Source organism: Grus americana, chromosome 28 (assembly GCF_028858705.1).
Source record: "Grus americana isolate bGruAme1 chromosome 28, bGruAme1.mat, whole genome shotgun sequence".
Classification (NCBI taxonomy): domain Eukaryota; kingdom Metazoa; phylum Chordata; class Aves; order Gruiformes; family Gruidae; genus Grus; species Grus americana.
In genome coordinates this window covers 378,535-400,818 of record NC_072879.1, presented here as the reverse complement: position 1 = coordinate 400,818, position 22,284 = coordinate 378,535, and the positions used below count along the sequence as shown (strand labels likewise).

General features: G+C 45.9%; 1 protein-coding gene across 2 annotated transcripts; it reads right to left on the bottom strand.

Moving 5' to 3' along the window:
* Positions 1-10,175: 10,175 nt before the first annotated feature.
* Positions 10,176-22,284, bottom strand: TINCR (TINCR ubiquitin domain containing). Of its 2 annotated transcripts, XM_054805630.1 has the most exons (5): positions 22,025-22,284; positions 15,102-15,210; positions 14,250-14,408; positions 12,803-12,901; positions 10,176-12,114 (listed from the first exon to the last, which is right to left on the bottom strand). In XM_054805630.1, exons 1-2 carry the CDS (start codon positions 22,282-22,284, stop codon positions 15,207-15,209), a joined length of 264 nt encoding a protein of 87 aa, XP_054661605.1. In that variant the 3' UTR covers positions 10,176-12,114; positions 12,803-12,901; positions 14,250-14,408; positions 15,102-15,206. The 2 variants fall into 2 exon arrangements, with proteins under 2 accessions (XP_054661605.1, XP_054661606.1); XM_054805631.1 differs by lacking the exons at positions 10,176-12,114; positions 12,803-12,901; positions 14,250-14,408 and adding an exon at positions 14,704-14,982.

Sequence of the window (22,284 nt, the reverse complement as noted above, 5' to 3'; positions counted from 1 at the left end):
TAGATCTGGCATCACATGGGCACCTCCTTCTCCTCTTCCCAGCTTCATGTCAAGAGTGTGAAGACATCCCCATGCTGCAGCCAAGAGGGGCACTTTTTCATCAGGTCTGGAGGGAAAATCAAGCCAGCCATGTCCACAACTGTCAGCACCAACAATCCTCCTGTAGTAACAGCAAAAATCCCAGTATGGGCAGAAAGGGTCAGATTAAACTGCCTGAACTAAGCTACTTGCATCTGGAGACAGCAGAAGGAAGTGTTACTTCCCTCCCCCCAACCCTTACACTTCAGTATTGCCACTTGGCTCGGATAATTTACTTTTAATAGTCTGGTTACAAATGAGATTGCAAAGGAAGCACGTGACTCAGAACAAGGATTTCTGAATCACATTCTCATTTCCCCCTCATGCCTCCTAGGCCTCTAATAAACTACAAAGAGACATTAAGAAAACACTGAGAACTCTTTATCTGCTGAGATTCGGGAACTGGTACGGTGAACAGGCAATAATGGATTCCATGTATTTGCAGTACATCCCTGCGGCAGCAACCGAACATGGGAGATGGAAGTTCAAGTGCTCAGGACACAGACTGCCCGGATCAGGCGGCTGGCGGTGGATAGAAAGCAGGTGAGCAGAGTCCGAGGTTGGGTGAACACACCTTTCCCAGACAGTTTCTCAGGAGGCTTTGAGCCATGCCCACGCCTCATTCCCTGGGAAAGCCAAGGGGAATTAAGTAGCTGTCATCCGTGCTTTGAGACATCTTCTGCATCACCTCCAACACAGACTGGATCACTTGGGCCAGGTTAAATTGCAGCATGCAGATGGGAAGAGGAGAGGGGCCACATCCTACCTCTGCCTACCGCAGCCCTGACTGTAAACACCAGTTCAGCAGAGAACTGCAGAAAATGGGAAAATCAGGCCTAGGGAAGCATGGGCAAAGTCCCCGCCAAGCAAAGAAATCGATGCAAAAAATCAAGTAGAGGTTAAAAACACGTACATAGAATTAATTACAGAAAGAGAGCTAGGCCTGGGGTGGATGAGAGCCCTTGATAAAGGAAATGGCTCCGCCAGGTAAACAGAGCATTTGGCCTCAATGGCTTGGATTATTTATTTTATTTTCTTCTTTTTTCTTCATGTAGGTCAGATGTCTTCCCAAGGGGGTTTCTCTTAACCTCCCTCTTAGGATCTCAATTATACACTCAACACAGATTAACAACAACAACAGATAATAGAACCGTTAGAGCAAAAGAAACCTCAGAGGAAAACACAGTGCACTTAGACCAGAACAAATAGGAAAGGGTTCATGGGGAAGGAAAATCAATGTAGCTGATATTTATTACACTCTTTATGGAGGGAGATGGGACTCAACCAGAGTCCATTTAGAGTTCTGTTCCACTTGGGTTTTGCCATAAACAAAAATGAGTCCAGTCCTTCATTACAGTTTTGTGCCCAGCACATTTTAGTTACGGTTAGGAAAATAGGGGGGGAAAAAAAGCAAGAAAAAATAAAGAAAAAGAAAAGAGGTGAGAAAAATCTCTAGCTAATTCATAATTTAGTATCCGTTCTGCTCAGGCTTCTGTTGGATCTTCCAAAAGCAACATCCTCTTTCATTCGGATTGGATAGTTGCTGTTCAAACGGCCTTTTGATGCCACACATGAAGAGAAAACAAACAACCATGAGCAGGGAGAGGAAAGGGAAAAAAAGAAGGCAAACAATGCAATATGTATAGAATCTAACACAACACAGCGTCCCGCACTGGGAGGCAAAGACCAGTGGTGGTGACTGTAATTCAGCACAAGGAGGAACAGAGTAGAAAAAGAAAGGGCAGAGGAAAAGCACGTTGTGAATAATCAAATCCTTCTTCCTTTCACCCACTTGCCTCCCAGCGTACCCACACGCACAGCAAGGTATGCACAGACGCTCAGAGCCATGCAGGAGTGCACAGGAATGCTCCTCAGCATGTGTGCTCACATACACTTGCAGGGACATAACCATGGTCTCCGTGAGGGATTGCACAGCCCTGCAGCCATGGCATGGGGCACAGGAGCATGTGCCATGCTGGTTGATGGGAAGTAGTTTCTCACTTACTCTGCCCCATGCTGGCTTGCATGCACACAAAGTCAAATATGTCTGTGTGTTTATGTGCAGGTGTCTGCGGTGACCCACAAAATGTGTCCTCCCTGCTTGATCCATCCTATTACATGACTGACTGTGCTTGGACATGGTGGAGATTGCTAGCATTGAGATCGGACTGCAGTCAAGGAATTTGAAATCTGATCTGAGGTGAGTCCTGCTTCAAGTATAGCTCAAAATCAAATTATTTTAGTTGTGGCAGGGAAGGGGAAGAGAAACAGAGTAGGTGAAATAATAGCTACTGTCTAGCTAAGATAAGCCAGGCAAGACAAAATATTAATTCTGATTCTGTTAGCACACCAGAGAGCCGTAATTCCATCCACCTGTCCAAATCAGAGAAAATTACTGTCACCAATGGTGCACAATTCAGGGGTGGTAAATCATTAAAACCAGGTGGAAGTGGTAGCATCCCACTATTTGATGCCACTGATAATAAGCCTGTCTGGGAAAGGGAGATCCTCTGAGTTAGTGGTTCAAGTTTCTTTGTGAATGGAGGTGTGAGTAGGTTTTGAAGCTCTTAAGGTTCACAAGTCTCACTGATAGTGGAGAATGTTTCCAACCCAAACTGCCTGCTGACATCTTGTATCTCCTGTTGCACAAGCCCAACACCAGACTGAATTTGAGCCATCTCCTCAAGCTCACAGCTATAGAATCATAGAATGGTTTGGGTTGGAAGCAACCTCAAAGATCATCTAGTTCCAACCCCCCTGCCACAGGCAGGGACACCCTCCACTAGACCAGGTAGCCCAAAGCCTCATCCAACCCAGCCTTGAACACTTCCAGGGATGGGGCCTCCACAACCTCTCTGGGCAACCTGTGCCAGTGCCTCACCACTCTAACAGTAAAGAATTTCTTTCTACCATCTAATCTAAATCGACCCTCCTTCAGCTTAAACCCATTACCCCTTGTCCTGTCACTACACTCCCTGATAAACAGTCCCTCTCCAGCTTTCCTGTAGGTTGCCTTTAGGTACTGGAAGGCCGCAATTAGATCTCCCCGGAGCCGCCTTTTCTCCAGGCTGAACAATTCCAACTCCCTCAACCTGTCCTCATAGGAGAGGTGCTCCATCCCTCTGATCAGCTTCATGGCCCTCCTCTGGACTCTCTCCAACAGCTCCATGTCTCTCCTGTACTGGGGTCCCCAGAGCTGGACGCAGTACTCCAGGTGGGGTCTCACCAGAGTGGAGTAGAGGGGCAGGATCACCTCCCTCGACCTGCTGGTCACAATTCTTTTGATGCAGCCCAGGACACGGTTGGCTTTCTGGGCTGCAAGCGCACACTGCTGGCTCACGTTGAGCTTCTCATCAATCAATACCCCCAAGTTTTTCTCCTCAGGGCTGCTTTCAATCCATTCCCCGCCCAGACTATAGTTGTGCTTGGGATTGCACCGACCCACGTGCAGGACCTTGCACTTGGCCTTGTTGAACTTCATGCAGTTTGCACAGGCCCATCTCTCAAGCCTGTCAAGGTCCCTCTGGATGGCTTCCCTTCCCTCCAGCGTGTCGACCACACCACACAGCTTGGTGTCATTGGCAAATTTGCTGAGGGTGCACTCGATCCCACTGTCCATGTCACCAACAAGGATGTTAAACACTGCTGGTCCCAGTACTGACCCCTATGTCTATCTTCTTGCTCCAAAGGGTGGATGAGATGACCCCAGAGGAGGCCTGAAGATAAAGCTTTGCTTGCTACCAGTTCTGCTAGTGATTTGCTGTGTCATCTTGAGCAATTGCTATGGCTAGACACATCTCCTTTCATATCAGATGGCTCATACAGGTGTCCTCATTAACCTCATTAACTAATGAGCCAAACTGATCACACACATCTGCTGATGAGACTCACTTTGAGTCTTGGAGTGCAAGTATTGCTCCATCAGCCCACAGTATTCCATCCAACATGATCAAAAGTCTCTTTCCAACATTTGCCAGCACAGCAGGGGTAAAAGGAGATTGAACTGGGCTCAGTGCTTGGAAAACAGAGGTGTTGCAGGTGAAACACAAGGAGTTCAAATCAGGATTGAGAGGAAAATATTCCCTGCTCTGTGAAATCAGTGCATTTCAGAAAGAGGGTACAGCCAGTTTATGGAGCATCCTTGGTTTGTCATTTTCCCCGCTGCTCCAATCACTTTGGGAAGAGTGGGGCTGTAATCACTGCCAGACACAAAACAAAGACAGGAAAAAAAATCTCCTGGTTTAGGGAAATAGGGAAACCTGTGGCTCAAGCTGTGTCTCTGCAGGAGCTGGAGAAAGCTGCAGCTTTCTGCAGCCACCTGGAGCTTAATTGCCACTTAAAGGAATTATCTTCTGCCTTTATCCCTAAGAAAAACAACTATTTGTATGGAGCAGACAAACAGATAGGGAAGCACATTGGAAAGTGCTTTGTAGACTTGCTTCCCCCTTTTTTTCCCATGTTCAAAGTGAAAGAAAATAGAAACAAGATTCAGTCAACAGCGACAGGAAAGAGAAGAGGTGCTGGGCAGATCATGAGCCTCCAGAAGCTGGAACAGGAGAGAATAGACACTTCCAAGCGTCCCCTGGTCTTGCGTTCCTTCCCCAAGCACCTGCAGTTGGCCGCTGGTGCACACTCCAGATGGACTGGCCCTACGTCTCGCCAAGGGCACCCTTCATATGTCATCTCTCAGGGTAGCTTTTGCTGCTTTAGGCATTACCATAATTAATGTTTTTAGGGAGTTCTCCCAGCATTTGATAGCCTAAACCATCACTGGGATTCTGTCAGGAAGACTATTTCTTCTCTCCTTTAAACAAAAAAGGAAGCTCTTTTCTCTTTCGTATATACCAGGAATAACTCCTTGCTGAAATGAGCTACTTGCTGTGGGAGAAAGGCACTGCACTGACAGGCTTGAAAACTGACAGCTTACCATTTAACTACAAAAAAGGCACCTCCCCAGTGATGGTGGAGGCTTAGCAGCAGGAGACTCTTCTCTTCCAGCATCCTTTTGCTGTACTAAAAGCTTCAGAGGAAGTTGTAAGAAACCAGAACTGGGCAGGTCTAGCCTGGTGTACCCAGAGCTTAAACTCTGAATTGTTTGGGGGTTTTTTTTTTACCCTCTTCACTGTCATACAGTCTTGCCTCATAATGTCATGTCCAGACTCCCTTCTGAACATCTCTCTGAGCACTTGGTACTGAGGCGTGCAGGTCTCTACCACACAGCAGCAATCTGGAAGGATGCCCCACAGTATAGAATGGATTTTGGTGCTTAGGGCTAGATCAAGGCTCCAGTTACTCATTCTTCCTTTTTTCTCCTTTTATTCCTAATGTTAGTGTCTCGTTAGTCTATGGGTGGCTCTCCTTACTCAGAGCTCTATCCCGCATCTACCTTATGTCCCCGTCTCTCCTTCTTCACCCAAGCATCTCTATACACATCGATCCATGTACCTCATCTATTGCATTCTCAGAATTTGGCTTTCAAGCACTTGCTTTTAGAAGCACTAAAATCACCTAAAATAATCCAAACTCTCTCCCATACCACCACATTCACCAATTCACAATCAGGAGCTATGGCCAAAGGCTTTATATTTAAAAAACTTATTGTGACCTTTTTTCACAATGAAATATTTTAATTCAAACCATCCAGCATTACCTGCACATGCCCTGGGAAGCAGAGCAGACAGTGGGAAATTCCTCAGACTATCAGCATAAAAAGGGATTGATTGAAGGACGGCACTGGGTCAGTAAGTCATGTTCTAGACATTCATATCCCAAATAGGTAAGACTGCCATGTTGGAAGAATCAATTTTTTAGGAAATACCACATTTCCTAGAGTAACTACTTCCCTGGTCAAAAAGCTTCATACCTAGCAGTTTCTTGCTTTCATGTTCTTGTCCTTGATCCTCAGCATCTCTTTGCAGAAGTCAATAGAGATACGTCTGTTTATGTGAGCTAGAGATCTGGTCCAAGTCTCAGTCTATATTACAAGCAAGTTTCAAACAGATTCTTGGCAAATGAAGAAGGAAAATAAAAGTCTTTTTGTACTCTGAAATTTCCCAGGAATAAAACAAATGCACAGTCAAAACTATTCAAATGACATTTCAGGAGATCAGTCATAGAATCTATTAAAGCATTTTTTTTTTAAACAGATGGAGTTTGCAAATTTACATTGGGCTTTTAGGCTAACCTGTTCTATTGCCATCATGGCCAAACCTGATTTCTCTCATAAGACCCAGCTCTGTATTCACAAGAGTCTCCATGCTGAAATGGATAGGATTCTGCCCAACATAGATGGGGTTTAGTTAGAAGAATAACTTAATAGGAATCTTGTCAAGGTTGGACCAGCTCTTGAAGCCACATTACATGCATATTCAAGTAATTCAGGCATATACTGACTGAAAATCACTTGATTTTTCAGAATATAAGATCAGAATCAAGCATAGGGTCTCACATCCATACTCGCATGAAGCAGTGCCATACCCTGGGGATAGCTGTTCTGAAATCAATGTGACTAGTCACTCAGTAAAGCTCTGCACAGCACAGTCCAGTCCACAGCATTTATAGCTAAAGGTTGTAGCTACAAGTTTGGGCCTGATTGCCCACTGCACAGTGTGAACAGTAAACTACAATTATTCCCACTTTTGAGGTCCTTGCCTAAAGAGGTTTATTCCTATAAAAGCAAATAACTGGCCCCCATCTTCTTGTATTGCTGGAGCAGAAAATGTCTCTGCAATTGTGATTCTCTCTTGACTCTGTATTTGGTGGTCCTATTACACCCACCTCAATATAGGTTTTATTCTCATGTGCGCTAGGATCATTTACAGGCAGGGAGTAAAAAGCAGTGATGCTGCTGATACTCTCCAAGGAGCTTGGCAAATTGACTTTAGCTGTGCTGCCCATGCCTGCATATGGTGCATTCTTGCAGAGAGCTGGGATTGGGCTGGGACCCAGTTACTTCTCATTTCTGCTTTCTCTTTGCTTCCAAGTTCACACAAGCCAACTTCACTGACATGGATGCAATAAGCCTTTGGTATGTGGCAAACAGAGTTATAGAGGCTGTGAGCAATGAGTAAGCTGGTGCTTTTGTTTGTGTATCAACAACACAACTGTCAGGTGCATCCTGGCTGCAGGCATTTATTCCAGGTGATGCTGTGAAGAACAGAAACAAGATAGCAAGACATTGCATGCCATGTAGGGTCTGCAGTGCCAGCAATGAGAAAGCTCTCACAAATTAAGCATAGCTGACCTGCAGGGATAAGCCTAAGCAAGAGTAAGCCATAATAATCACAGCTCTTTGAAAGCCTCTGTTTCATTAGAGAGACTTTAATAACTTTATAAAATCAGGAAAGTATTTATTATAACGATTTACAGATGGGAACATAAAGACTCTGAGAGGTAGTGGCTGGCACATTCAGATGCTGGTCGAGATCCATGTGTGCTTTGTTGCTAACGATCCAGCAAAGGGTGATTGTGTCTGTCTCAGGTTGAACATCTACTCATTAAAGCAACCATAGACAGGACCCACTTGTGAAAATCTTGCCCAATTAACTTCCCAAGGATCCTACAGAAAATAAGTGGTAGAGAAATAGAAACAGGGGTTGCTGACCACACCGCTCCCCTAGCTCTTCTCCCCAGGAGCCCGATTGCAGGCCAGGCTCTGTGGTATTCAGATGTCAGGCTCTAGCCAGTCCCTCGAAGGAAGGGTGTACAGGCAAACAGTTATCCAACTTTCAGAAAACTCTTCACCTTTGAAACACTCCCCATAACTGTTATTATTGTGTTTGCCTGGTTACCAACAAGATTTGTATTTGAATAATGGCTTTGCCCCTCCCTGAGTCCTGTTGACTTAGGGCTTTAGTTTGTGTGTCGTCTTCTCCTCCTCTTGTTTTAATTAAGATACATTTTACTAATTATCTAAAGAGAAATATGAACACAGATTAAAAACTGAATTATGTAAGAAGCTGGGGTAACTGAGATTCAAGGGAAGGGGCTGACATGGCTGTGCTTTTACTCAGACATTGTGCTTTTCCAGTGACTTTCACCTAGGGAGTGAAATTTGCTGCTCAGATGTTAATTAACCCTTTCACTTTCCCCATGAAGAGTGTCCCATGAGCAACAGGCTCCAATGGCCAGGAGCACAGGGCACAGAGCAGTGCAGTAACTTGCCTGCGGGAACAGAGCATGACACAACTACCTATTAGATCCATTAGGGAGGGTTATGGCTCCGTCCTGACCATCTGACTGAACACAGCAAGAGTGGAAGTACGATTCTATTTCGCTTATCTACTGAAAGGTCTCCTCTGCATCCTAGGAGATAGCTGGCCCTGACCACTGATGGTGAGAAGGCAATGAATTTCATGTCCTTTGGGGACATCAGGATAGTTGTTGCTAAGGTCTGTCCTCCTGTAAGCTCAACCCTACTGCTCTACATCATGAACCCAGAGGAAGAGGAGCAAGTTTAAGTGACTCCAAAACCAAGCTCAGTACCTCAGATTCATCATTTAGGTTCTGATAATGCTAGCGAGAGCAGGACTCATTTGTTGATGTCTGTTTGCAGGGGTTTATTTGTTTGAAAAGGCTAATCAGCTATGAGGATGCAGAAGCAATTGCTTAAATGTAAAGGAAAAGGAAGAAATTGTTCAAAGCTATTCAGATGAGGTAGCATGGTTTGCGTTTTGATGTCGGTGTGCAGCCAACTGACAAATGCTGAGCCACAGTCTGGTGTAAATCCAGATGAATTCCATTAGAATCAACAGACTTGCTTCCAATTTATTCTGATGTAATAGAGAGCATGATATTTCCATTTAGATTTACATTAGATTTGTTTCCTGTTTTCCATAATTCAGTCAGTTTCCATTGTGTACAAAACCAGCCTGGGCCAGATCTTGATCTTATTTGCATTGGATGAAAACAGTTGTTTCAAATGGAGCTACACTGGATTTCTAATTGCATAAATGAGAGCAGAATCTGATCTATTACAAGTGAGAATTTCCCAGGGCGTTGCCAGCCATGTGAGAACACCCCTGCCGTAGTGAAGTGATCAGGTGCTTTGCCATCGATTTCAATGGAGAATTTTCATCTAAATCCTGGACCGAAGCCCTTGGCTTGACAGCTGCTGCTTCGCACACCCAAGGTATAGAAGCCACGAGCCAACACTGCCACCATTTCATGACCTAACCTACCAATACCACACAACGGCTTAGAAGAAAGTCAGGGACAGAAAGAGCTCCGCCTTGCCTGGCAGAAGTCTTCCTCAAAAGACATATTGGCCCTGATGTATTTCATTTGTCACACATGTTGTTTATAACCCAAGTTCTCCATGTTGCCTTTTGCTTCCTACAGATCTTACTCCCTTGAGGCCTTTCCGACTCCCCTTGTTCGGTTGTAATTGGAAATGTTAGAAGCAATACGATGATTCTCTAGCAGATAAGGTTGTCTCTGTTTTGGTGGCAACGCTGCTAGCAGTAGATTGCGTTATTACAAATAACTAATAAGAGGGTTATTCCCAGCAACGTGTGCAATCAAATGGATTTACTCCTCCCCATTGAAGCTGCTTATTTCACTGCTAGCAGGAAAATAAGGCCATTTAGAGTGATTTACGGTAGTTGCAATGGCTCTTCTGAGTAGATATACAAGCTATGTTGCCATAGCTTCTAGGACTGTGAACTCAGCTCATCCATCTGGCCTCACAACCTCTCACTCTTGTTCCTTGCTGTCCTCTAGAAGCCACCCTTTCAATGGGCCATGAACAGGCCTTGCTCTCACTCTGGATCTCACAGGTACAGTACAAGCTCAGCTAACCCTTAAAACACTTGCCTACTGACTGCCAGCTTTATAAGCATGGATATTCCACCTCAGTTCTCAAAGATGAGTTTTTCTATGAAAACATGCAGCTTGATTCCTTGTTACCCAGAATCTGGGGAAAAGCAAAGCTGCTATGCAGTAAAAGCAGCTACATCAGCAGCATATTGCTTTATGTTGATGTGGCTTGCCATTTTAAATGAAGACATACCTCTTCCATTTGCATTTGCAGGACTCCTGTGTGTTTAATTCCACAGTAACTTTAGATTCCTTTACAAATTTAAATATTTCTCTTAATTTACAACATTTAGCACCAAACATGGGAAGACTACAATTACAAGAACAGCAACGACACCAATGACAACACCACACTTACAAGGCTATCAGTGTTAGGAGCACATTATGTGGCAGATTGAAATTTCAGCATGTCTATGCTTCTCTCACCACGTCATCTCAGCCCTGTGCAGAGAGACTGGAAATTACCCATGGGTTTGGCCTGCAGTATATAAAACAGAGCCTTGAAAAAACAAGGCAATCATCAAATTTCCAGTGTAGGCGGCAATCTGTCTGTTAGGTTTGCACACATACATATTATTGGGGCCTGCGAGTGCCTAAAGGCAGTCTTACACAGAGCAGCTCGGCAGCTCGTGCCTATAAAATACAAAGGCGCACCAGGTTCTCTTCTGTCTGATGCTTCACAGCAAGCCTTAACTGAGCAGGACCCATCACACAATAACAAAGGCTGACATAAATACTTACTTGTGATTTTGTTCCCCACGGTTTTTATTCCACCATGCAATTTGCATTACAACTGGATCCTAATTGTCCATTTTAGCAGACAAAGAGCAATCTGATACAGATTATAATATGTGAGGTAAAGCAGCAACGTCACCAAATAGGTGCTACCAGCCAAAGACAGCCTTCCTGTCTCCCAGGGTTTTGACACCAGCTGATTAAGCAACAGGCAGCACTGCCTGGAATTAATGTGAGCTCAAAAAAACTCAGGACGGTGACAGTCAGCTTAACCAAAGTAAAAGTGCCATTTATCAGGGCTTCCTGATAGCCCTGAGTCTGAGGCAATGTAGTCCTGAAAGCACCTTTGTGCTTTAGTCATGGTGCTGCTGTCCTCGATGAAGGGACACCTGGGAAGTGACACTCCACGGGGTCAGTATGGCACGATGCGAGGGAGCATCGGCACAGCTGCCTCAAGAAAGGAGCCACTGTGAAGCACCACTGGTCCCACGATGTTGTTGGGAGCCCCAGGAAGTAACAAGGCACATTTGGCCTCAGCAGCCTGTCTGAGGTAGCACAGCAGAGCCACCATGGGGACAGAGCCCTAGAAAGCAGCATGTGGCCCTGAAAAGAAAACCATGTGGCTGAAAACCAGGAACACCTGGAAGGAGAGCACTTCCAGGAGGGAACACAGCACAGCCAGCCTGACTAAGAGAGGCTAACGTGGCACGGAGCCCCTGCAAGGAAATGTGGTGCAGCTGCCACGGATTGGAGAGTGTGTGCAAGTGCTTCTGGGGAAGGGAAATCCATAATGAAGCAGCCTCACAGGAGATGTGACACAGCTTGCTTGAGACCCCAAGAGCACAGCCAGCACAGCCACGGCGTTGAATTCTCCTGTATATGAAAAGATCTCTGTATTCCCAGGGCCACTAGTGCAGACTCATTGATTAGAAGGCAGGGCAGGAAATTAAATGAGGCAGGTGAATTAAAGCCAGACTTCACAGGCTGCATCTGTTCCTCCATTTCCTCTGGGTACAACATTGATGTAACTTTAAAAAGTAAATTTAGTGCTGAGGAAAGCTGCCAGGCTGATGGCCCTGTAAACTGAAGCACTTGATGCATCCACAACTCGAGTACAGGAGAAGCACAGAAGAGCTGCTGAAATGTGCCTCAGCCTGAGCTGCCTTGCTGAAGCACAGCAGCTGGTGGAGATGGCTTGCCTGGGCTTGTCTTCTGCTCATGAAGCTTGGGAAAAGGAGCTGGCTGGGAAGGCCTGGCTGCAGCTCCAAGGTGGAGGTGAATGCAACAACGAACAATGGTGGTAATCCTGTGTGTGTTGCCCCGTCAGTAGCAGGATTTCAAAGATAAACACTCCTGACAAGAAGAAATGCCAACCCTGGTGCAGCACGCGAAGTTGCAAACGTCTCCATCTTGCAACATGCCCAGGCTGGTGCACAGACAGGAGCTTGTACGCCTTTCAGCTTTGGTCCTTGGTCTTGTCTGCACCTGTGTTCACAGAGAACAAGTGAAATATCCGTTTCAGAGCAGTTCTTACTATCAGCATCTTTCCTGGTATTTGGACATTCAATAACAGCCCTATACTCTGCAGTCTAAAGAGCCTGGATGTTTTTTGGTGGATCTCAATGAGTGAGGAGAGACAGGACATCTCAAACGAGACCTATTTTGCCACCTAAGTGGATGTCCAGAAGAGGATTCGAAGCATGCTTGTGCCCATTTGGAGACCGGACCTTCTTCTTGGCCAGACTCAGGTAAAGCTCAAATGTCTAAATTACATTGTAAAAAGTGGCTGTCACCTCTTCTGTGAGCAACTGAATGGTGTGATCCTAGTATTTAACAAGCATAAAGGATGCCTGAAACTAAGGAGTAAGAGACAACGTGGGGAGGACAGGCAGTAGAAGAGGCAGTGTGGAACAAGTGAGTAAAAGAGTTGTCCCACTGACTTCCCAGTCCTCTCATCAGTGGAGGGTGGCACAGTCCTATCTGCAAAGCATTAAAAAATCTCTTGAAGGAAAACAACAACATAATGAACAGTCAAATAAATAAAACAGTCAGCTCTTGTTCCTCAGAGCATAGCCTCTTTTCTCATATGTCTTGCATTGGATTATGGCATAGAGGGAAAAAACAGAAAGACCTCAAATAGATCCAGTTAGTTTTACCTCTTTTCATGCTGTACCTGTAGCTGTTTCCAGGTGGCTTGCTATTTTTTCCTTCTGTTTCCCATGTGATAAGATCCATCATTTGAAGGACAGCAACCAAACCAGCTCTTCCTGCTCTGAAGAAAAGCAGCAACTGCACTTAGAATAAAAGATTGTCAGGTAGATTTAAAGTGTCAATCAAAGCCTATCTCTGAAAAAAGCATTAGTCCAGGCAGCTCCCCACACCACCACCGTTAATTTACTCTTTCCAGATATCCCCCTGAGCTGCAGAAAGACTTCCAGAGCTGCCAGCTACAGGCATGAGGTGTTAAGAGTAGGTACTGGACCTAATTCAACTCAGGTCAGTTTGCCTTTTGCAGAGCAAAAGACTGAAAATCAGGTTCAGAGAAGTAAATACTGGTCTCCTAGGCTTTGTGAGGAAAACTCTACCTTTTACTAGAAGAGGGACATGGATTTAGGACTCTGTTGCTGAGTGTGTCCCATCTTCAGTGGCACATCTCCACTTTAATATTATTATTATCATTTAAATTATTATTTATGACTGCACCTAGGGCTGCGCGAGGTACTTTCCAAGCATTCAGGAAAGGACTGGCTCTGCTCCAAGAAACTCATTATTTCAGGACAGACAGACGCGCAGAGGCGCCGCATGGTCAAGTGGCAGAAATGCTGACCCAACAGCGCCAGCACACTCTCCACTGCGCCCAGCTTGTTGGTTGACCTTGGAAAAGTCACATTCCTTCTTCCCATGCTTAGTCCCATCCCACTCTTTGTCCATCTCAGTTGCTTGGACTGAAAGATCTTCAGCTGTGACTATGTTCCTGTCTTTGTCTTAGAATCTCTTTCTGTGCAAAGTGCAAGGAAGTGCTTGGGGAAATATTTTTGTTCTGAGGAAAGAACAAAACCTGGAAAATGAGAAACTCCATTTTCCGTGGCATTTCTTTAAATGCTTTTGTTGGAAAAAAGAATCAAATGTCTTCTCATTGCCAAAAACAGTCCAGAAAGGCATGTTTTTCAGTTGAAAAACAGAAAATGCAAGTTTGGGGGGGTTTAGTAAGACTGTTGCCAGTCATTGAAATTTTCTGGGGAAAGTATCGTAGTGGTTAGAGAAACATCCATTTTCTCTTGAAAATAAGTTTGAACCTAAAAATCAAGTTGTTCTGTGAGCAGGGGAACTGGTGAAACCCGTTCTCCTTCTGATTTGTGTATTACAACTGCTTTTTATTTCTTCCTTTCTTGGTGCTCCCAGCTCACTGTAATATCCCCAGGGCATCCTTATCCCCTCCAGACCTCCCCCGCAAAGTCCTCTGCTCTTGCAACAGCTTCTTGCTTTGCAGGCAAGGGGCAGTAAGTGCAGTAGCTGGTTTCAAGCTCTGCAGGTACCGATTGACCAGCCAGTATCTAAATGCCAGCTGGTCACCTGGCTGCTGCATCTTAAAATAGATAGGGAGCAAGAGGTGTAATTACCTTTCCTTCAGTAGGATATTAACTTAAATGTCTCTCTTCTATCCAGCTGCTGTTTTTTTCATGAAAATTGCAGGAATCTTGGGTCTGTGACACCTCACTCTTTCCATCAAACTGGGTTGAATCAGGTCTGCTGGTTCAGAAGTTATTGGAGCAGGGGGACTGGTACACAGATAGAAGAACACAAGGAAGCTCATTGCCTTATAAACCTTGGCTCAAAAACAAGGCAGTTTTGGTGTAACAATGGGTCCCTAATGTCAGGTGAGGTAGTTGCCATAACAGTGACCAACCAGTCTCTGTCCTTTGGATATAAAAAGGCTGTCAAGTTCCAGGGCTGTCTGTAGTGTGCTTACCACTTATTTGCTGTATAGAGCCTTCAACGTCAAAAGCAGAGCCCCGCTGTAAAGGAACTGCTCAGGACCCCAGACAGCCCCTAACCTGAGTCACTTACAGCTGGATGGACAAAGACTAGGAGAAAGAGAAGAATAAATTATCTCAGACTTACACATAGGAAAACAAAGGCCAAGATCTCAAACCTGTGAGAGAGTCGGAAGGAGTCTCCCATGTCCATTGTCCCCATCTAGGGCCCCAAGCAAAGTCCACCTCAGCTCCTTCTCACTTCATCACCCAGGCAGAAGTCACCCTTTGATGGGCATTTCACTCTGATTCACCGCCCTCAGGAGCTGAGTCAGTCTTACCCACGCTTCTCCTTTGGCAGCTGAGACCGCATGGCACGCTGATGAGGAAACGTTATTTGTTGTTTTGTTTGGGTTAATTATTCATGGGTACTGTGCTGAAAACACTCGGAGCTGCTTTCTGAACAGTCCTTGAGCTGGTGTGCAGGGAGGGACTTACCAGACACTGGCGGCCGGGCTGCCTTTCCATGGCCAAGCTCTCTTCCATCTACTTCCCTTCAGCCCTTGTCACACTCTCTCATGGCTCTGGCTGTGCTTCTTGGCATTATCTGAATAAGAAAGAGGCAAATACTTGGAGCACTGTAGACAGGCAATCAAAAATGGCATTTGACCAAGGAGGCACTGACCCTGGCGTGGGGAGAATATAAACCTGATCCTCTTACTGTTTTGGTTTTTCAATCACACTGTACAGCTGAGGATAAGCCACTTGCAGGGTTTTAGACCTGTTTATCTTTCTGCAAAAGATGCCTTCGCTCTCCTTCAGATAATCTGCAACTGTCTGGAAGCCTTTTTCTCATAAGCAAGGCTCTCCCTCTTTAGTGCATGCTTCTGGAAATCCATTTTTCATCTTAGAACAAGGGCAGCCTGTAACTTAGGAGCACTTTGAGGATGTTTACAGTAAGACAGAGTTTGAATTGCTCTAGACATGCACAGCTCCATGCATTAGCACTAAAGTGTGGCTTTCTGGGGTTATGGTTCCATAAATGCTTTCTGACAGGGGTACAGACCCTGCATGGAAGACTTAAGCTAACAAAAGTAGGATTACTTTCTTAGTTACTCTTCAAAGACCCTAAGAAATCATGTAGGGCTACCCCCGGGGTCTCCAGAACAGAGGCTGAAGCTCTTGCAAGTTTCTCTGGGTACCTCTTCAGGGCTGGCATTTGCTTAGAGAGCTCATTATCATGCCTTGGACTGCAACCAAGATACTCATGGCCCGTAGGCAGCAGGTCTACCAGGCAGCCACCCCACCCAGCCAAGCCAGTAAGTGCAGGGCTGAGTCTTTTGGCTCCTGTGAATTGCTCTTTGCAATTAATGCAGACAAGAAACTGAGCCTGCACTGCAAACGTTTCATCAGGAGTTAGAGAAGTTCAGAGTTTATGGAGTGGGGTTTTTTGTTGGGTCCTAGCAAAGGATACTACAAGTCTAGTTGGGCTGGTTGGGTTTTCTGCAAAAGCCAGAACAGGATTCATATTCCAGCACTTGCTTCCTCACTTGAAATTTCAGGGGATTTTAAGAGCCAAGGATTTGCTGTGAGCCCACCCTGTAGCACATCTGCCCCATAAACACCAGGACACAGGGGAGGATATTTATCCCAACTGGGCAAAATTCCCACCCGGTATAAATCAGCACAACTACAGAGAAGTCCAGGAAGCTGTGCCGTATCACACCAGAAAAGAACCTAGTTTAGAATATACTTTAATTATTTGCCTAGAGCCAAGACAGGCAGACACACACACCCCGGGACACATGAGCTCGGTTTCATCTACTGCAATCCCATGCAACTGCACAGGGGAGGAATTCAGATCCTATGGACCATGCTCTCTGCTGACGCAAACCTCTGCTTTTGTTAAATGAGCTTCTTGGGCTGAACAGTAAGTAACTGAGCTAAATACAGGTGTCATTTTCTGGCCTGTGTGCTGCAAGAGGTCAGCGGAGGTAACTGCACTGGTGCTTTCGAAATTTAAAAATCACTTAACTGATTTCAAGGAGTTTACACCAGCAGAGAGCTTGGCCCATGAGTAATACACATAAATACTACCTTCAGCCACAGAGATGAAGTCAGACCCCCACCTGGCTGTTGCCTAAGTAACGCATCTCTTGGAGGATATTTTTTAAGCCAGTGTTATTTATCCAGTAGATGGAAGCAGGCCTGTTAAGGCCATACCAGGTCAACATATGTCTAAGCATGTGCTGAAGAACTTAATTAGTTCTCCCTGAGAAGAGAGACTCCCAGTGCTATTTAAAGGATCGTTATCCTATTGTGAGATGCCTTGGAGCCTGCTGCTAGGCCTAAGCTTAACAGGGCAAGTCTGTAGAAGTTGGATGGGAGCGAAAAGTCTCCTTCCATGCTGAGGAGTAATTGCTGAGTAACCCCAGGAGCTGGAAGGTCAGTGCAAGGAGTAGGCATCACAAAATCACACTGAAACCCAGTGTAAGGGACTTAATTCATGTCTGGGCTCTAACGTTGGCTTTCTTTGCAGGGTCAAACTGTGTAGATCCCATTATTTTTTTGGTTTCTCTTTCTAGAGTTCCAGCATCGTCTGCTGTGTTTGGTGACTGCTTCTTGGGCTATTCCAGTGAGAGTGAGAAGGGGTGACTGGATAGTGGAGTAATATAAGCCTGGAGTGAGCCACTGCCGAGTGTCTATGTCAAACATCGATCCTTATGTCATCATGGGACTCAAATGTAGGCAGTAGTTCTTAGCATCAGCTAAACTGGACCTTATGCGAGTGGCTCAGTCATAGTTTTCATGCCAAGGCTCAGTCACAGCCTTTATGAGGCCAAGAATCAGAGACTGTAAACTGAATGCCAATAAGGGAGTTAGCTGGCTTCCCCAAAGATGGATGGTTTTGTTGTTTTGCCAGGAGGTAGCTCCTTGAGTGGATGGACCTTTGGAAAATTAGGCTGAACAGCCTCTGAATGATAAAGCAGGGTCCCAAGGATATTAAAGCTTGTATAAGCACTGGCACTCACCAGGGACACTGAGGCTGGATTGCAGAAGAGGGAGAATCCTGGATGTGCTTAGCTTGACCTAAGAGTGGCTTCTATATAACATGGGACCTTGGTCTGCTCTTTGAGCTGTCAGGAGTTGTTCCCAGATGAGTTGTTATGGTAACTGCTAATGCCCTGAGATAGATGTTTTCAGGTGGCTCCAGGCCAGAAAATCAACACCAAGAGATTCCAGATAATAGACTTCTGCTAAACTCGGTGCTGGCGTCTACTTTAACCTATTCACCAATGACTTACTGAGCTCCATTCTCCAGGCAAGCCATAGATGATGACAATAGCTGCTTGGCCTCAATGAACCTCAGCTTCTAAAAGGCTGAGGGGATCCCACGTGCTGTGGCTGAGTCTGTGCCAGTAAATTAAATACGCCTGGGACTTTCTTCTGCATTGAGAGGACAGCTGGCACAGAATGGCCAATGTTTTCGTATTAAATTCTTACCCTCCAAACCTGCGTTGTCACATCCAGACAGCCCATAAGGAACAGTCCCTGGCCTATGCTAGCTCCTGAAATGCATCTGAACTGGGTCAAAACTGCAGTGCAATAGTCCAGCATTGTAACAGAAAGCAGTCATGGTACTGGTTTATTTATTAGCACAGACCTTATCTAACTGACTGCTAGCGGTGACTGCACAAGGAGCCTGAAACCAAGTGCGAAGACTCTATCAACGTGCTTGTGTGTATACCACGTCCAGATCCAGCTGGAGCTGTACATCCTTAGGAACGGTCAGTGACAGGCACACAGCACGTCTAGGAATTGCTCTGGATCACCATTTCTATCTTCTGTTTGAAATAGCTCATGGGTTAAGTGGTGGATTCACCAGTTCAAGACAGTATCCCTCCACCTAACATCTAACATCAAAATGCAGCAGGAGCAGCAAATGCCATACACCCACTATCCAGCACTGCTGCTGACTACACCATGGGGAGACCTCTTTGGTTGGTGCTCCACAGCACGCAGCTGGCAAAGAGCATCTGAGCGGCTCGCTGCAGCAGACAAAATTTGGGAAGAGTCATGCCGGTTTCAGGAACTCCCACATCACCACCAGACCAGCTGAGCAGCTACCTGGCTCTGGGGCCCTGCACCACCTCCAAAGCGAGCCAAACAGGTTCTGCCATGGCGTGGTCCAGAGTACCAGGACTGATCACGCCTCTGGCATTTGGGACAGCCTGCTGCACGCCCTTGTGGATGCTCTTGCATCTGTGCTGGTTGGCTGCTCTTTTCATGTCAAGACTCGCTGGTGGTCTCCTTGCATTGGGCACCGGTTGCTTGAACGCCACAGGCTGGCCCAAGGCCACTGAGCTGAGGAGGTTCTCTCTCTGCTTGTTCATTCACATTTCAAGTCTTGCTTTGCTTGTTCTACCCGCTTGCAAACCATGTTATTGTAATATGCAGCTCTCTAGGGCAGAAACTGTTTTTCAGTGTGTTCTTTGCTCAGCTTCTACTGCAACAGGATTGCAATCTCAATCAGTGCAGCAGTAATGTGATTAACAAGCTCTGCACAAGGGGGAATTGCATCCTCAGTGGATGTGATATTCCTGGTTCTGGGCTGCCCTTGTGTTTTCCCAGGGCAAGGGGTCATGTTGACCGAACTCCAAAATGGCTTGCTCGAACTTTTGAACACTAAGGTCCAAATAAATTTTCAGCATTAGCTGGTATGCTGATCCCTTTCCTGCCAAGCTGCAGCCTTAAGTGAATTTTTATGACTAAGTTATAAACCCCAGAAAACATGAGCAAGAAGTGGAAATGCTGACTTGGCCTTTGCTAAATGCCAATTATCTACAAAGGCATTAACGGGGGAGGGGGGAGAGGTGTGAAAAATAGGGTCATTTTCATGTTTTCTCTGGTTCAAAGTAAACTGTCCCATGAGCCCCTTGTAGGAACACATAGCATACGGAGTGACCATTAATATTTATAGGCATGACACGGAGCTGCAGACCTTGGCAATTGGAGCAACTCCACTTTTGGAATTAATACAGCTCTGCTTGGCTGACATCTCAGTACAAAAGAGTAAGTAGGAGACACCAAGATTTTCAGGGAGAACTTAAGAAGCAGATGCTGACCTTTGATGGAGAGGGTCCATACTTCACTGAATTGGTGAAGTACTAAACCAACTCTTAAATCCTCGGGGCTGCTGGCCAAACCCAGCACCACATTCTCTATTCCTCTCTGCTCCTGTGCCTCCAAGACAGTCCCAACACTATGTAGGCTATTCTCCTCGTATTCTCCAAGGTTGCGCACTGTTACCCAGCTGATACAGACCAGCGTATCTCCACAGACATTATTGGAGCAACATGGATTTATAATACCTAAAGATCTGACCAAATTGGCTCAAAATGGTGCTGTAATCTCAATCACAATGCAGTGCCTGCCTTCTCCCACTCTGTATTTCCTAACTTCCAGTTTAAGTGATAGAGCGAGCCCTCTAAAACAGTCCTCTGCATGCTGAGGGTCTGGCAAGGTGCTGAGGGTCTGGCAAGGTGCTGAATCACAGAGGCTGCGCTCAGCCCAGGACTGTGTACCCAGCAGGGTGATGACTGCCAAGCCACACACAAGCATGTCTCAGAAATATCTGGGGGGACCATGCTACAATGATAGCTCGGTCACCCCCATGAGCCTTCAGAGAAATGTATCCCCAATGCCTGGGCATCTACCACTTGTGCCACACAAAATACTGTGGGAGTGGCTGAGGCTGTCACAACCCAATAATCCTTCATGTCCAAGAACTCAAGGAGAGACGTGACTTCAGGGAGAGACTGTCCACCCCCCACAAAGCACCCAGCCATGGGAAAAGGAATGAGTGGACAAAGGTGCTTATTTAGGAGCCAGGGAGGTTTTGATGAAATTCAAGGAGAAAAATATTAGAAATTCCACTCCTTTTTTCATGTACTCAGAAAAATTGAGCTGGAGCTTTGAGCAAAAGGCTCTAAATTTTCAAAAATGGCTAGTGACTTCAAGTGGTTTTGCTGAACTCAGCACACCAGGGACGGGATCTCCTGGTGATTTTTGCACTGCCACGGTTATGCCCTGCTCTTGCAGTATGTGGGAAGGTGCATAGCATGTTATGGAAATCAGGCATCTGTCAAAAGAGCATCAATAGGTGCACTCTATCAACTGAGTCCCTCAGAATCCTTTTTTACTCTCGAAAATTCAGGCTGTACAATTTAGGAAAATAAACACTGGAAACAACAACAAATAGAAATGCTCCTGCCATTAAAAACAAGGTGAAAAGGAGGAGCTGAGCCAAGTTAATCAGAGAGCTGAAACGAGATGTTGGTGAAAGGGGCCATGGGTGACTTGGGGTTTGCAGTTAGCTGAGTGATGTGAAATCTCTTGTGTCTGGCTGAGCTCTGAAAGGAAATGCTTTATTAAATCTTCTTTGTGTGAGATTTCAAGCTGCCTCTGGACTGGAAAATAGGACCATTCCAGTATGTGGCATATAATCAGGAACTGAAGTCTTTAGTGCAGGTTTTTCTGCAGAGGAAACTCTGATCAGCATAGACACATAACTCAGAGGACTCAGGATTTAGAAAGCTGAATTAGACACAATACACCTGTGCTCTGCTGTGCACCTCTTCTACCCAGTATCCCCAAAATGCTTCACAGAATTAAGCATGCTGGCAGCAACAACCAGGCATTAGGAAAGACATTGGGGGTCGTAAATTCACCCCACTGAATTTAAACTACCCTGCGGGCCAGTGGGTCTCAGGTCCATTATCTCAGCTTTCATTCCCACTGGAACATAATACTTGCCCTGACTGATGTCCTTTATACCGGCTATCCTGGAAGTCTCTAGTCTCACCGTACTTTCTGCCGCAATCTGGCTGCATTTTGGGAAGCTGCAGCTTCTTGCCGTCTCTGTCCAGCACTCATTGTGCTTTGCTGTAAGCTGGCAGCTCACAGCTCTTCCCTGTCAAAGCAGGAGTGCGCCACCCCCAAATACTTGCAGAAAGTATCTACTGAAAAGAAATGGCGAGAGCCAGACACGACAAGAAAGAATGAGGACAAGTGAGAGGCTCCCAGAGCACTCCCCCGCATCGCACAATCTCCCTTGCCCTTTTGCACATCTTGTCTCTCCCTCTGTGCTTGGCCACATAGTTGGGAAAGTGAGACCTGATCAGAGACAGGACAGGCAGCATCAACCAGATTTCCTCCTCCTCTTACCCCCTTATTTCACATCACAGCATGTCTGGAGCTGAAGAGCCTTGATTCTCAATCTGCCTGCTGGAAATTGCAGGGTTTGAATTCATGATCTGCTTTCTGCAAACCCCAGCAGGAAAGTGTCCCAAAGGGCTGAGATACGCAGAGCATTCCCCTTCCTTTGCACCACCCCTGCTGCAGACAAGCTCCTTGCCTACCTTTTATTGCTGACAAGAAGCAGGACAGAGCCATTCTGGATATTGGCTTCTTTGAGAGTCTCATGCTCCTCGAGCTGCCTGGAGTTGTAATAAAATGTCTTCTTCCAGGAAGTGACGCCCTCCCGTACTAAGTGAGCCCGTAGGTCCATCACTGTGTCTCTGGGCTTGACCGTCAGGGGCATCATCAGGTCCTCGTCAGCCAGGTGCACCTTAATGTGGTACCTCTTCCAGCGAGAAAGGCTCCTTCGCAGCGTGTCCAT

What these genes read in the sequence shown, in the direction of transcription:
- TINCR (XM_054805630.1), bottom strand. Translation starts at nt 22,284, where the DNA reads ATGGACACGCTGCGAAGGAGCCTTTCTCGCTGGAAGAGGTACCACATT.